Source organism: Notechis scutatus, chromosome 1 (assembly GCF_049901735.1).
Source record: "Notechis scutatus isolate UNSWTSFEM ecotype Mainland chromosome 1, rNotScu1.2, whole genome shotgun sequence".
Classification (NCBI taxonomy): domain Eukaryota; kingdom Metazoa; phylum Chordata; class Lepidosauria; order Squamata; family Elapidae; genus Notechis; species Notechis scutatus.
Genome location: NC_142009.1, coordinates 49,345,202 through 49,361,437, shown reverse-complemented (window position 1 = coordinate 49,361,437; position 16,236 = coordinate 49,345,202). Strand labels below are relative to the sequence as shown.

At 44.6% G+C, this 16,236-nt stretch overlaps 1 protein-coding gene across 4 annotated transcripts in view; it reads right to left on the bottom strand.

Moving 5' to 3' along the window:
* The window catches only part of PPP2R5A (protein phosphatase 2 regulatory subunit B'alpha), a 63,400-nt gene that overhangs the window by 25,830 nt on the left and 21,334 nt on the right, over nucleotides 1-16,236 (bottom strand). For all 4 annotated transcript variants that reach the window (XM_087963588.1, XM_087963582.1, XM_026682979.2 and 1 more), the window contains exons 2-3: nucleotides 15,674-15,870; nucleotides 899-1,000 (exon numbers count right to left, since the gene is read on the bottom strand). In XM_087963588.1, coding sequence (XP_087819714.1) covers nucleotides 899-1,000; nucleotides 15,674-15,870 — 299 coding nt within the window. The remainder of the gene's footprint in view (nucleotides 1-898; nucleotides 1,001-15,673; nucleotides 15,871-16,236) is intronic.

The window sequence follows — 16,236 nt, the reverse complement described above, 5'->3', positions numbered from 1 at the left end:
CACCAGGTTTAACACTAACCAGCTGCAGTATCTTTGAATCGAGTTCATAAAGAGTTTTAAAAAGGCTTTTTAAAAAGATTAATTATTGGGGGTAGTTCCATGCATAATGTTGGCAGTTGTTTTCAGGCAATTGGGCTTCTTAAAAGCTTTCTTTAAAGCATTCTGCCTAGGGGAGGGGGTGGGAATCTGGGGTTGAAGTCCATACATCTTAAAGCAGTTGAGGTTGAGAAACAAAAAGAAGCAAAGGAAGCTCACCATTATCATCGATCACCCAATATAAATCCCACAAACTTCTTGCCAACCATCCTCAAGGCAATTACACTTTAAAAAAACCTTCTAGAAGAGCCAATAAAAGATTTATTAAGTCTTATTGTGCAGAGGTGAGTTTGCTTCTACTCACAATTGCCCCATCAATCCTAAATTCAAGTTAAAAGTCAAAGAATTCAATCTAGTGAAGGCCATAGGACATAATCAATACCATCCGAGGCAGGAACAAGTTATACATTGAGGATAAAGAAGAACCAGGGTTTAATTTGGTAGTAGTAAAACCAGTAACTTTACTGATATCAGGTCCTACATTTTAGAAGGCAGGACTGAATGAAGTGGCAAAATGTAAATCAAACACGAAAAATAATATTTTAGAATCCTGGAGGCTGGAAATCAGGTGACCACATGGAATGGTTTGAAAATAGATTCATGTGCATATAAAAATGTTTATATTGCATTTGCTGATTGTAGATGACAAAGTACAACATTTCAGGGTTACTTGAGCTGGATTTCAGAAATCCAGATGACAGCAGCAAGACATAGAAAACATGACTTTGTTTGATATTACATCTATATCTGTAATCCTAAGAACGCTGGCATGAATATCAACAAACAAATTTGAAAAAGTTACCTGTATATGGGGCCAAGAAGCTTCTAATGTAGGCTCATCCTCTTCTGGATCAAAATCAGGATTTTCACTTGGAGGAAGTGTTCTAAAGATATTAGAGCTAATCTAGGGGAACATGATTACATTTTAAAAGTTATATTCAATCTGATGTTATTTAATATATAATACATAAAGTTCATTTATGACTGCATACATATACTGTACATGTAACTAGAAAATACCTTTCAGACCACTGTTTCATCTAGTCCAATATATACAGAATGGGCGTTGGTAGAAGTTACCGTGAACGCCCTTTCTATCGATGCTGCAAGAGAGCCCAGGATGGGTTGACTACTTCCTATGACATCATTTAGCTGAGTCTGTACTAAGATATAAAAGCCAGCCCCCGGGAGAGACCCCAGCTTTGGCGAAGATACTTGACAGACTGAAAGGTGTCTCTGAAAGCCCAAAATATACAGAAATATGTCTTACCCTCTCTGGACGAATCAAGGGAGGGGCTGGACTCTCTTGCAGCATAGATAGAAAGGGCGCTCATGTAACTTCTACCAACGCCCATTCTCCATGCTGCATCGAGAGCCCAGGATGGGACATACCAAAGCTTGCATGTCCATGGGCGGGTCCTCATCCAGCTCATCACACCGACTGTGGAACCACTCGTTGAAGCACCCATCTGCCGAAGGCTGCAGTCGCCGAGGCAACAGCATCCAGACGGTAGTGTCTGATGAAAGGAGACGGGGATGTCCACATGGCCGCACGACAAATCTCCTCCAAGGATGCTTGGGTCGCCCAGGCAGCAGAAGTGGCCGCGCTTCTGGTAGAGTGCGCCGTCAGACCTTGGGGAGGTCTGCAGAAGGGCCGCAACTTTGTAGGCCTGCTCAATGCAAGACCTGACCCACCTGCTAATAGTAGTAGAAGAGGCCTTGTGCCCCAAGTGAGAAGGAAAAAAGGAAACAAACATGGCTTCCAACTTCCTGAAGGAGGAAGTGCGCTTAATGTATATTCTAAGAGCCCTTCTTACGTCTAGCGTATGCCACTGCCGCTCTAAGTCATGGTGCGGGAGAGGACAGAAGTCAGACAAAACAGTGTCCTGGGACCTGTGAAACCAGGTGTTAACCTTCGGAATGAGGGGTCCAGACGAAGAACAACTCTATCATCATGAAAGGAACAAAGGTCCTGTCTGATGGAAAGCACAGCAAGCTTGGAAACCCTCCTGGCAGAAGTGATGGCAACAAGGAACACTACCTTCAGAGTCAGGAAACGGAGAGACGCTGTTCTAAGGGGTTCAAGGGGGGCTTTGTAAGGGCATTAAGGACCATATGAAGGTCCCAGGAAGGATACCTGTGAACCACCGGAGGCTGCAGGTTGGAAGCCCCTTTCAAAGACCTCCTGACTGAAGTGTGATGGGATAAGGAAGGAAGCGAACCCCATGAAAGGACCGAGGAGAGGGCCGCAACCTGCCTGCATAAGGTGTTGGGGGCCAAACCTTTCTCCAGCCCATGCTGAAGGAAGCTAAGAACTTCTGCCAACTGGGCTGAAGCAGGAGAAAGACCCTCCCTGAGGCACCATCGGGAAAGAGCCTTCCAGGTGGCATCATAGATGCACCTTGTAGAAGGTTTGCGAGACGCCAGGATAGTGAGGATGACCCTTTCTGGAAGATCAGCCTCCTCTAGCCGCTGCCGCTCAAGTGCCACACTGTCAGCTTGAAACACTGGGGCTCTGGGTGGAGGGAGGGAGATTAGTGAAGGGAGATTAGATGGGCTGGGATCCTCCAAGGAGAAGCCACCGATAGGTTGACCAGGTCCACAAACCAGGGCCTCCTTGGCCAATAGGGTGTCAGGAGGAGGAGCTCCACACAGTCCTTCAACATCTTCCGAATTACTGCCGGAATGATGGGAAGCGGGGGAAAGGCGTAGAGGAGACCCTTGGGCCATCTGCACCGAAGAGCATTGGTCCCCTCCACTCCCTGGCAAGGAAACCTGGTGAAGAATCTGGTGACTTGGGCGTTGTGAGGAGTGGAGAAGCGATCCACCTCCGGTGTTCTGAATCGGAGGGAAAGATCCCTGAATAGAGATGGAGCAATGGACCATTCTTCCTGGTTGACTAGGCTCCTGCTAAGCCAGTCGGCCTGGGAGTTGTCGACCCCGGAGATGTGGTCCGCCGAGATCGACAACAGGTGTTTCTCTGCCTATAACCCCAACCGTAGAGCCCCTCTCATGAGGGCTTTGGATGTCGTCCCCCCTTGCCGGTTGACATGAGCCTTTGCGGCCATGTTGTCCATAAGGACTAGAACATGAGAGCCAGTCACTGATTGCCTGAAATGCTTGAGAGCCAGAAAAATGGCTCTGAGCTCTAGCCAATTTATGGGAAGGGTCTGCTCTGATCTGGACCAAACGCCCTGAGCTATCTGGCCCTGCATATGGGAACCCCAACCCAGGAGGCTGGCATCAGTGGTTATCACTACCCTGTCTGGGTCCCTGAACAGGAGTCCCCTCCAGATTGATGGGGAATGCCACCAATTGAGAGATCTCCGGATTTGTGGCAGGAGTGGGACCTTGATGGATGAGTGGCTGGTTCCTGCTCATTGCTGGGGAGCAGGAACCATTGGAGGGGTTGAGAGTGGAGCCAAGCCCACGGGACGATGCCAATACAGGAGACCATCTTCCCCAGAAGTTTGGACAGCAGCGACAGAGGGACAATTTGATGTTGCTGGATCTGGCTGATGATCTCTGCAAGGCTCTTTCCACGAGCTGGGGACAGGAAAACCTGGCACGACATGGTATCGATGACTGCTCCCAAGTGTTGCAATTTGGTTGTGGGAGAGAGCTGGCTCTTTTTGGTGCTGATGAAAAATCAGTGGCTCTGGAGACATGACAGGGTAATTTGCAGATCCTGATGGGCCGCAAGGATGGGATAGAATCAAAATGTCGTCCAAGTAGCATTGGATCCTCACTGGAATAGAACGCAGAGATGCCATCAATGATGCCAGAACCTTTGTGAAGACCCTTGGAGCCGATGAGAGGCCGAAGGGAAGTGCTTGATACTGGTAATGGGTATTCTGATAACAGAAACGGAGAAACTGGTGATAATGAGGCCAAAGTGGAATGTTGAGGTAAGCCTCAGTGAGATCAATGGAAGAAAGGAGGTCACCCTCCCGAACGCTCTCTAAAATAGAATGCAGAGTCTGCATTTTAAATCGCCTGTATTTTACAAATTGGTTGAGAAATTTTAGATCAAGGATGGCTCGCCACCCCCCTGGAGCTTTGGGAACGATGAAAAGGCCAGAGTAAAGTCCATGTCCCCATTGAGGGGGGGGAACAGGTTGAATAGCCCTGATTTCAAGAAGGTGCTGAATGGCCTGATTCATGAGGGTTTGCCTGAAAATGTCCCGAGAGACAGGACAGATCAAAAAATTTTGGGGGGGCGGCGTTAGGAAGTCCAATTGTAACCCTGACCTAATAGTGCTGAGCACCCAGGCGTCCGTCGTTCACTCCTCCCATTTGGAGGCAAAGAAGGCTAGGCGACCTCTGATGGGTGAGAACGAGGGATTACTTAGAGCGACGGAAGGAACGATCCCCTCCCCCCCGAAAGGGCTGTTTACCAGTAGAAGGTTGTTGCCTACCAGATGCTTCCACCTGTTGGTCTTGGTGTTGGGAGTACAGCCTGTGAGAGCGGAGGAAGCAAGATGAGGTCTCCGCTCGGAAGGCAGGAGGGCGATAAGGAGCAGGGCGATAGTCGGCTTTCTTCCCAGAGGAAGAGAGAATTTTATGTTTATCTCTGGTTTCGATGAGATAAGGTTCCAGAGCATCGCCAAAAAGCTTGCGAATGGAACTGAAGCCAGCTTCCATTTTCGGCGTGACTCTGCCTGCCAATTTCGGAGCCATAAAAGTCTTCTTGCTGCTACAGAAGATGCCATGGCCTTGGATGCAAATTTGGCGGAATTGAGAGTGGCATCTGCAGTGAATTCTGCCGCTGCAATAATCTTATTAAGGTCTTGGTGAGACCGAAGGTCAGAAGCAGGCAATCTATTCTGGAGTTGGTGCAGCCACCGTATGGATGCCCTCGTGAAAAAGGATGCTGCTGTTGAAGCCCGAACAGCCCAAGCAGAGGCCTGGTGATTGCGCTTGAGGGTCTGTTCAGAGCGTTTGTCATCCGGTTTCAGGATATCTTCTGACTCCGTGGGAGTGCCAGAAGATGAGAATGAGGCCAGAACCAGAATGTCAACAAAAGGCACTGCCAGGGCATTGTCCAGAGCTGTGCTGACATTGTAGAAATGCTTATCCAGAGAAGATGGGCGAGGACCTGCCGAAGGAGAAGCACACTGGTTCCTTGACCATGTCCAGGAACAAAATGGGAGAAGGTAAGATCTCTGCATGCACTACAGGCTTGGAGAAGAGCGAATCTCCTTGGCTAGAGGGATTTCCTTGTGGTTCTGGAGCCACTTCCTCTGGCAACAGCTTGGCAGTGACCAAGGCCTTGCTGAGTAATGGCCTGAAGAGAGTAGGTTTGAAGACCAATACAGAGGATGTCTGCTCTGGGCGAGAATCCTCTTCCTCTGAAAGATTTTGGTCAAAAATCTCACCCGCTTCACACTCTGAATGAGAAGAGTAACTGTGTTCAGATGGTGAAGGCCTTCCTTCCTCATCAACCTCCTCCCATTCTGGTAGAGAAGAATGGACCCTGAGGTCCTGGGGCCTGTGTAAATCAGGATGATGAGGCAAAGAACTTATAGATTGAGAAGGGAGAAGGGCCTGAACCCTTTCCAGAGGTTGAAGAATTTGCTTGAAGCCTTCAGCCAATCTCTGCCTAATGGCTAATGAGACAACATCTTGGATATCCCTTGGTCTATGCTCAAAGGTAGAGGCAGAAGGCCGAAGGCCCGCTGCTGTGGGAGTGAAGGTGGCTTCAGGCCTAGATTGAGGAGAGGTTCGAAGCCTGGAGGGAGGGGAGGAGCATAGGGCACAGAAGCCTGTTGGAAATAAGGCCCAGATCTGCTTAGATCCTGAGGATCTGATTGTACAGCAAGAGCCTCAGGAGACCAGGATAGAGGATGGAAAGGCTCATAGATAACTTCTCCTCCCCTGGGAGGGCTTGATTGGGGCCCACGAGTATCACCTGAAACATGCTGTAGTTGCACTCCCTTCTGTTGAATAGTTCTGTTGAACTGCCTCTCTAGAGCTGCATGTCTGCGCTTCTCTGCTCTCAATTCAGCCTGAGTTGCCTTCTTAGGGGCTAGAGCCTTAGTTTTGATTTTAGCAGCCACATCCGTCTGGACTGATTGGGTGCGTTGCGTATGTCTTTTTCTCTTATTGGGCTTAAGAGACTGTTCCACCAGGGGGGGGGGAGCTCTGCCTGAGCCTTATCTTGCTCCATTTGTAGAATAAAGGCTCTTGTGTTGGAAAGAAGCTGTTTAGAAATTTTTCTATTAAGCCCCTTAGGGTATAATGGCCCCCGGGCTTACAAAATGGCTGCTCACCTCGTGGTGGAAGGCTTGAATTCAAGATGGCCACTGACTACAGGAAAACAGGCTCCAAGATAGAAGAGTCTCTCCTTAGGCTATACAGAGCCCTGAGTGAAGTCAGCAAGGGAAAAACGCAGCAACCAGCCACACGAGCAGCTGGCTTGTGCTCTTATCAGTTTGCCAATTGTTTTTACGATCACTCCAAACCACAGGCGTGGGGGAGGTCTGCAGACGCTGCCCAGCTTGCCTGCACAGAGCTCTGTAACGCTGCTCCCAATGTTGCAGGAGAGAAAGCCCTGCTCTCCTGGAAGAGCAGCTGCCCTGGGAGCTGCTTGAAGTGAGGAAAAAAGTACTGAAGATCGCTGTGAGCGCTGTCTAACAGAACGCTTTCAGAGACACAGCTGACTGACTGAAAGGAGCTGAATCAAAAGCTGGGGTCTCTCCCCGGGGCTGGCTTTTATATCTTAGTACAGACTCAGCTAAATGACATCATAGGAAGGAGTCAACCCATCCTGGGCTCTCGATGCAGCATGGAGGACAATACCATAGTTGGAATTGACCTTGGAGATCTTCTGGCCCAACCCCCTGCTCGAGTTAGAGACACTATACCAGTGGTGGCTAACCTTTTTGGGCTCCTGTGCCAAAAATTGTGCATGCGCTTCCATGCTCGTGCTCGCATGCCAGCACCCAGAAGGCAATGTGCCCCCTATGCATGCGCGCACAATCCCCACTCACCCACCTCCCGCCGCCCCTTACCTGCACTGCACCTCAAGCTTCTGCAGGCTTCTGCAAGCTTTACAGGCTGAAAACTAGCCCTGTTTCGTCACTTTCTGTTTTTCTGAAAATACCAGAAGTGACGAAACAGAGCTGGTTTTCAGCATACAAAGCTTGCAGAAGCCTGCAGAAGCATTCCTCAAGCCTTTGGGAGGCTGAAAAAGGCCTTAAACAGGCTGAAAATTAGCTGTGAGGTGTGCACATGCGCAGTGAGGTAAGTCTGCCTGCAGCTCGCGTGCCGGCACAAATGGCTCTGTGTGCCACCTGTGGCACGTGTACCATAGGTTCACCATCACAGCCCTATACTATTCTCACTGTCAGGAAATTTCTCTTAGTTCTAGGTTGACCTCTCTTTGATAATCTTCCATCCATTATTTCTTATCTTGCCCTCAGGTGCTTTGGAGAATAGGTCAAGCCCCTCTTCTCCATGACAACCCCTCAAATATTGGAAGACTACTATCATGTCACCCCAATATTTCTCTTTGTTAGACTAGACATACCTAATTGCTATAACCATTCATACGGTTTAGCCTCCAGTCCCTTAATCATCTTTGTTCCTCTTCTCTGTATTCTGTAGAAACTCAGTATCTTTTTTTATTGTGCTGACCAGAACAGGATGCAATATTACAAGTGTGGTCTTATCAATGCAGTATAAATCGGTACAAACACTTCATGTTATCTCGATACGATCACTTAACCAATTATATGGTTTCTATTCAATGGCAACAGCCTCTCCCAACATTGCTATCTAATTGGCAAACCATGAACTAAATCTTGTTTACCTGTATGCTCTCTACAGTTCTAACTCTCTTCTGAGTGTATCTAGGAAAGCCAGAAGGCTGTAGGGAAGCATTTATTCTCAGCAAAAGCACATTAATCAATATCTTAGAAGCAGAATGGCCACATTGAGGATGAAATGGATAATGAGATTAGGGATGTAATGTTGGAGTCACTATCTTCATACCCTGATGCATCAAACTACCTTATAAGAAAGAACATTTGAGACTATAGGAGCAAATATCTATACCTATAGGAGCAAATAACACCAAGGGAAGAACAGTGACTAAAGAAATCATCAGCATTATTGGTTTCAATATTAGAGAAAAGAATATTACTGGAAGTAACAGATTGTAGCATACAGGTAACTCCATAGTAGATATAAGAAAAGGAGTAGAAAATTATTCTGGAAGGAATATTGTGATGATCAAAACAATTGATTGTAGGAAATATTAAGAACTTTTATACACAGTTGTCAGGACAACAAAACAATTTAAACAACTGATTGTTTTATGCCTAATTGTTAAAATGATAAATGATGTCCATTTATAACAACAGGTAGAATGTGGAAATCCAAGAGACACTCTTAAATTTGATAAGACTCACTGGTATCAAGAGCAACACTGAAAGAAAGTACGTAATTATAGATACAATGTCTCACATTAGGCTTATAGTAATTATTGGAATTTTAATTACTGGATTTCATGGATATTACAGAATAAACCCCCGTTTCTCCTCATGAGAGAGATGCTAATTTGAATCTGGTGAGCAAACCTTAGCAGCAGTAATCTCCACAAGATGGTTTTTTAAACTTTAAATGTTTTTTTTCTTCTGCTAATAATTTTTATTATTACTTAGGCGTTCTTTTAACTGGAGGACTAAAAAAAATTAACTACAGAATACCTGTATTTAGAAGAAAGCTAAATTCAGTTATTTTGAAAACTGATTATAATCATAGTATAATTTTATCCAACACTTACGTCAAAACTTTGTAATTATGTAGGGTGATTATATAACTACTGTAAACATGAATCAATGAAACAAATTTGTTTTATAATTAATTTTAGAAAATGTGCTATTTTGCAGATTAGTTCAGGCTTACTTGGTAACAGACATGCACAGCAGCACTTGAACTACAAAACAAAAATTTAGTGTCTGTCACTTTTCTACTAACAATGTTTTGATTCCTGAAAACACTGGTTACTACCACTGCTCTGTTACATCCCAAAGTTACAAATGTTTCTCATGAAGTTCACAAGAAAACTGAAAATTCCTTGTATGTAATTCTATTATCTGAATGTCACAATGGCATCTGACATAACTCTTCCAGGATAAAAGAAATACAAACAAAATCTCCCCAAACTAAGCAAGAACAGTATGTAAACTGCTACCATTCTAAGTTATTGAATGTCTGGAGAATGTTCTCAAGAATAGAACAGTTCTCCATTTTCTTATTTTTTATTCTATATTACCTATTTTATTTTGTTTGTCCTGAGTTCAAGTACATCAGCTTGGAAGATCTACCTATGCAAAAAAGAGCACTTTGCATTGGGACTTTGCTTACCTACATAGAGCACAGAATAACAGGATAGGAGTGGATCTTAGAGATCTTATAGTCCCTACTCAACCATTCTAGCCAAATGGTTGTCCAATCTCTTCCTAAAAACCTCCAGTCACAGAGCACCCACAACTTCTAGAGGCAACCTCTTCCACTGATTAATTGTTATCACTGACAGGATATTTCTCCTGGATTCTAGGTTGGATCTTTCTTGTTAAGTTTCCATCTGTTATTTCTTATCTTGCTCTCAGGTGCTTGGGAGAAGAAGTTGACCCCTCCTCTCTGTGACAGCTCTTCAAATATTGGAAAACTGTTATCATATCACCCCTTGTCCTTCTCTTCATCACACTAGACATCATTCCTAGTTCCCCAACCTATACCCAAAATTTGACCTTCCCGCCCCCAACAACCTTGCTGCCTTCCCCCCCCCCCCCCCCCCCCCGCCCAATGTGTACGGGACTGAAACTGCAACCATTCATCATAGTTTAGCCTTCAGGTCTCTAACTACTCTATGCCTGTACATTTGATTTTTCTTTCTTAAATGAAAGACTTTACTTTTGTCATTGCTGAATTGCATTTTGTTGGATAGGGTCCAGTGTTCAACTGTCAAGATCCTTCTGTATCTTGAGTCTATTGTTTAAAGTGCTGGCTATTGCCCCCACTTGATATCGTCTGCAGATTTAATGAGTTCCCCTTCAATCCCTTCATCTATATCAGTGGTTCCCAAAGTGGGCGGTACCGCCCCCTAGGGGGTGGTGGAATGCCTTATGGGGTGGTGGTAAGAGGCAAGGGGGCCAGCAGGGGGGCACTAAGATGTGGCAGGGGGGCGTTCGAGGTGCCGGCCCTGCAGGCTCACTGACTGCCGGCCATGCAGCCCATTGACTGTTTCATCGCTTCGTCGCCGGCGCCTCGAATGCGGAACCCGCACGCGGTGAGCCTTGCCAAGCCTGGGGGGGAGAGGTGGGAGGTGGTGGAAAGAGGACGCCTTAGCTTGCAGGCTGCCCTCTCCAGTGGAAGTGGCGGAGGCATGCCAGAAGGCCCGAAAGCAAAACCCTCCCAAGGCACGCAGTGGAAGGAGTGGATCGTCCAGCGTTAGGGCCCCCTTCCCTAGAGAACACGGGAGCATGCAGTGCCCGCCCGGCCTCCGCCTCTCCAGCCAGCCGGGCTTGCGCGCAGGATGCGGGTGGCTGCAGCTGCGGCTCTCCAAGGCGCGTGGCTCAGCTCGGTTCGGCCATCCCAGACCTAGAACCTAGCGTTCCTCTGCAGCCCGTTTCTTCCGACCGAGCCCTGCACTTGCTTGCTTGCTTAGTTTCCAAGCGATCATTCCCTCTGCCTCCGCCGGTCTGGGCTGCTTCCACACGCCTTCCTCCTCCCGGGCGGAGCATAAAGATGGGCGGAACACTTCACTGAAGTTGGGAGTCTCTGAGCATGTGCAGAATACCTCCCCTTGCTTGGCCCGATGGAAGTGGACCTTGGGTTGAAGCAAAGAGGGTGAGGTCGGCTGCATCACTGCCCCGGGGAGGTTGGCATTGCAAAATTGGATGCCAAAGGGGGCTAGAGAAGAGGCAGAGGGGCAGCTGCAGGGGCTGGAGAAGAGGCAGAGGGGCAGCTGCAGGGGGCTGTAGAAGGGGCAGAGGGGCAGCTGCAGGGGGCTGCAGAAGGGGCAGAGGGGCAGCTGCAGGGGCTGCAGAAGGGGCAGAGGGGCAGCTGCAGGGAGCTGCAGAAGGGGCAGAGGGGCAGCTGCATTAAGGAGCAGGAAGATCTTAGCCATGGTTTATTCACTGACTAAGCCGGAATCAAACAGCATGCTAAACTCTAAACCAGAATGGCTGGGTTGATATATTCAGCCCATGTTTCTCAACCTTGGCAACTTGTGTGGACTTCAATTCCCACTCTGGCTTTGCTCTACTTTCTCAAAGTGCCACCACTGTCGCATTCTTTCTTTCTGTCTATCCGTCCGTCTATACATACATACATACATACATACATACATACATACATACATACATACACACATCCAAAAGGTCTGCCTGTCTGTCTGCCTTTCTGTCTACCTACCTACCTACCTACCTACATAGATCTATCTATCTATCTATCTATCTATCTATCTATCTATCTATCTATCTATCCATCCATCCATCCATCCATCCATCCATCCATCCATCCATCCATCCAAAATGTCTGTCTGTCTGTCTGTCTGCCTACCTACCTGCCTGCCTGTCTTTCTGTCTACCTACCTACCTACCTACCAATATAGGTCTACCTACCTACCAACTTATCTACCAATCTACTTACCTACCTACCTATCCATACATTCATCCAAAAGTTCTGCCTGCCTATCTACCTATCTACCAACCTACCTGTCTCTGTCTGTCTGTCTGTCTCTCTCTCTCTCTCTCCATCCATCCATCTATCCATGTTCGAAGCACCAGCCCCGCAGGCACATTGGGAAAGTAAAGCAAAGCCAGTCTGGGAGGGAGGAGGGGGGAGAGGGAGGGGGAGGGAGGGAGGGAGGAGGGAGAGAGAGAGAGAGAGAGAGAGAGAGAGAGAGAGACCTGATGCATCTGATTGAAATGAGGCCTAGTTTAGACTGAGGCCCTTTTCCACACTGAAACATCTTTGCCAGCACATTGAAATATCTTTGGCTTCTATTAAAGGTTTTGTGGACAAAACATGGTCAAGACTATCAGAAAGCTCTCACATTTTGTTGAGGCTTTAAGCAGGATCCATTGGACCAGATCTCCACCCTAAAAATTACTTTTCCCCAATGTATTACAGTGCCAATTCTGAAGAAGGCAAAACCAAAATGTACTGGTAAATTATAAGGAGAATACACACACACACACACACACACACACACACACACACACACTCCCTTCTAACCCTGCTGGAGCAGGTGATTGGACTAGAATAGATATCTCATTATCTTTCTCCTCCCTCCCTCCTTCTTTATTTCTTTTTCTTTCTGTCCCTTCCTTCCATCCCCCCCTTTCTTTGTCCCTTTTTCTTTCTTTCCCTTTTCTTTTTCTTTTCTTCCTTCTCTCTCTCTCTTTTCTTTCTCTCTCTTTCCCTCTCTCAGGCTCACCCCATTGACTTGACTTGCTTGGGCAGGTCCCTCTAATGCAGTGGGCTCAATGGGGTGGACCTCTGGAGCCGGCACCTAGAACGCGGCAGTGTCGGCATGTTTGAAAAGTAAACAACCGGCCATTAAGTGAGGACCACTTGTATTTGGTTTGCCAGTCACCTGGCCATGCCTACCCAGTCACATGACCACTAAATCACATCATGTGACCAGCAAGCCATGCCAGCCAGTCACATGACCAGCAAGCCACGCCCACCCAGTCATGTGACCAGCAAGCCACACCCTCAAATTAGGCCATGCCCACAGAAATTTGAATCCCACCCCTGGGTGGGGGGGCACTGAAGATGAGTAGCACCAAGGGGGCGGTGGATTGAAAAAGTTTGGGAACCACTGATCTATATCATTTATGAAGATGTTGAAGAATAGTGGATCTAAAACCAAACCTTGAGATACCCCACTGAATGCTTCCTTCTATTTAAATGAAGTTCCATTAAAGACTACACTTCTCCCAAAATATTCCACCAACAGCAGCTTCTTGAAAGATTTTCAGTTCAACCAAAACAATATATTAACAACTATTCCCATCATTAGCTGGTATTTATTTTCAAAGTAGCCACCTTTAGTAAAAGACAACAGTATTTCAGCACATCTATTTCAGTGGGCAGAAACTAACAAGTAATGACAATGAAACCCGACTACTGCCATGTTTGCAAAAAAAACCACCAGGATTTCTGTGAAATGTCTAAAATTCAGAGCCATTTAAATAAATGAAAACATTACCATTAATTTTAGTATAGAAATGTAGTTTACTAAAGCTCAAATATGTCAAAAACTTTTCTCAACTGCTGAAATCAATGCTGCTACGTATTTAGAACAGACCATTTGACCATAATGCCCCTGCGCAGACCATCTGTGTACGGGAATATATGAAGCATCAAGCTAGAAATGGTCTATCAGCCTCTACTTTCTTTTCTTTCTTTTTTTGGCAGTTAATTCATTGAAGATTTAGTACCAGTAGAGGAATTATACATTACATGATTTGGATGAGGGGATAGATCAAATTTACAGATGACACCAAGCTGGCAGGAATAGACAACATTCCAGAAGATAGGCTTAAGATACAGAAGAATCTTGACAGACTTGAACATTGGGAGGTATCTAACAAAATGAAATTCAATGGTGAAAAAAGTAAGATTCTGCATTTAGGCAAGAAAAACCAAATGCACAGATATAGTATGGATGTGGTACCTGGTTCAATAGTAGTAACTGTGAGATGGATCTTGAATCCGAGTGGACAATCACTTAAGTATGAGCCAGCAATGTGCTGCAGCTACCAAAAAAGCCAATGCAGTCCTAGGCTGCGTTAACAGAAGGATAGAATAGAATCAAGATGACATGAAGTATTAATACCATTTTATAATGCCTTGGTAAGATCATACTTAGAATACTGCATCTAGCTTTGGCTATCACGATGTAAAAAAGATTTTTGAGACTCTAGAAAGGGCACAGACAAGAGCAACAAAGACGATAAGGGGACTGGAGTTTAAAACATAAAGAATGGTTGCTGGAATTGGGTATGTCGAGTTTAATTAAAGAAAACTAGAGGTGATATGATAGCAGGGTTCCAATATCTAAGAAGTTGCCACAAAGAAGAGGGAGTCAATATATTTTCAAAGGTCCCTTCCTACTCTGTTATTCTATTACATATACAGATATGCATGAATATGCAGTCCTTCAGTTCAGCTTTGCCTACTGAAAGCCAACTGTTTTCAAAGAACGTCAGCTGTACCTTTACAAACTGATTTGGCTAGTGTAGCAAAATATAACAAACAAGATTTTTAGAATCTAAAAGACATGGGCAGCTGACAGGAAATCTTTTCAAGTTATAATATCCATTTCTAGATTCCTGCCAATCCTGGTTTAACTTCTGTGGGATGACTAAATAAGCAAAGTGCAATTCTAATTATTTTCTTTGATCATTCCATGACTTTGTCTTCCAAAATGGTCATTTACAGAACCAGTTTGGGGACAAAACTGATTCTGGTTGTACTAAGCTGCCACAACGAGACAACAGTTTCTGAAGGAACAGGTCAGATAGATCCCAAGTAGGAAAACGTCAGTATGGGTACAGTGTTCAGTACCTATCAGTGGTTCCTTAAACAAGTAGCACTTCAGATCCAAATACTCTATACTTCTGAGAAGGAAATATTAGGAACTTTTATTTAACCCCACAAGTAGCTAGCTAGCTTTATTTTTATTTGTTTTAGTTCTATACCACCAGACTCCCAGAAGGGAGGACTGAATTCTGGGGTTTGGGAAGGTTCCATCTTGTCCTTGAAAAACTTTAATATCTACCAGCACAGGCAACATTATGATGACCAAAAGCTACACTTAAATATTGTGAGTGAGGAAGAGTATTTTGATTTGTTCTAATTTCTTGCCAAATTGAAGACTGATAAGCTGCATGATCATGGAAAATCAAAAGATGTATATAATACAGATAAGAGAGTTCCACAGATTTTCATGTTTCCAAATTATACAATAAGGCTCCTTGTTTCTTTAAACCACAGTAAGACTTATTATCACATTCATTGTTTTCCTCCTGAATGTAATAACAAACTGTATCATTGATTTTTAGCTATCACACTACTAAAACTAAACTTGGATAGTGCAAATATAAAGGGGTTTGGATGCCACTGAACAAGGAAGAACCAAAGTGATACTATGAGAAGCTAGGAACTAAAATGCAGTACAACAGAACTGAGGGAAGGTATATATTCACATATAAAATATTCAGTTTTATTTCAGTTTTTCTGAATGTATGCTTTGTTTCCCATTTAATATTATCAGAGTTTCCAGTGGGTCCTACTAGTGTTTAAATTGAATCCAGGTGAAAAAATAGCATCAGTATGAAACTTGTTTCAATTATATAATAAATAATTGACCGTTAATTGTTAGTATGAAAAAATAATTACCCTTTAGACCAATTTTAATATTAAAATTTAACTACAGGAGATTAAGAGCAAAAGCACTATCTAATCACCACAAAAAGGAAATTCAGAAGACAGAAACGTCTTCAATAAATTTCATTTCTAAATCCTTTCAATGGCATTCACGTGACTTACTTACCATTTTTACAATTTCTGAATATGCTGATTCAGTAATCACACCACGATTTGTAGAAACATATTCCACTAATTCATTCAGTGTTGCTCTTTTAATTTCTTTGCTCCTTAAGTCAGAGACAGAGTCCATGAAATCAAATAATACACAGCACTGCTGTAATTTCTGACAGAAGAGGACTTGTTGTTCATTTGAAGTGGCATCTACCGAAGGAAAAAAAGTCAATTAGAATTTCACTGTTCTATAACATTTAGTGTATAGGCCAAATATGTAATTTATTTAATATCACATTCATAGTACCATATCTTTCCTCAGGGAGTTCAAGGTAGCAGATACTAGAACCCCATCTAATTTGTGCTCAAAACACACTAGGTTAGGCTGAGATATAGTGACTGTGATCAAGTAGGAAATCTTATTTAAATACATAACTCATCTAAATTAATACTAATTGTCCAACAACAGGTCTGATATTCCATTATTCAACCTATATAGTGAAACCATCTTATCTATGGAGTCCCTCTATGCAGAATATAATTATTCAAGAACAGGAACAGAACTACTACAAATAC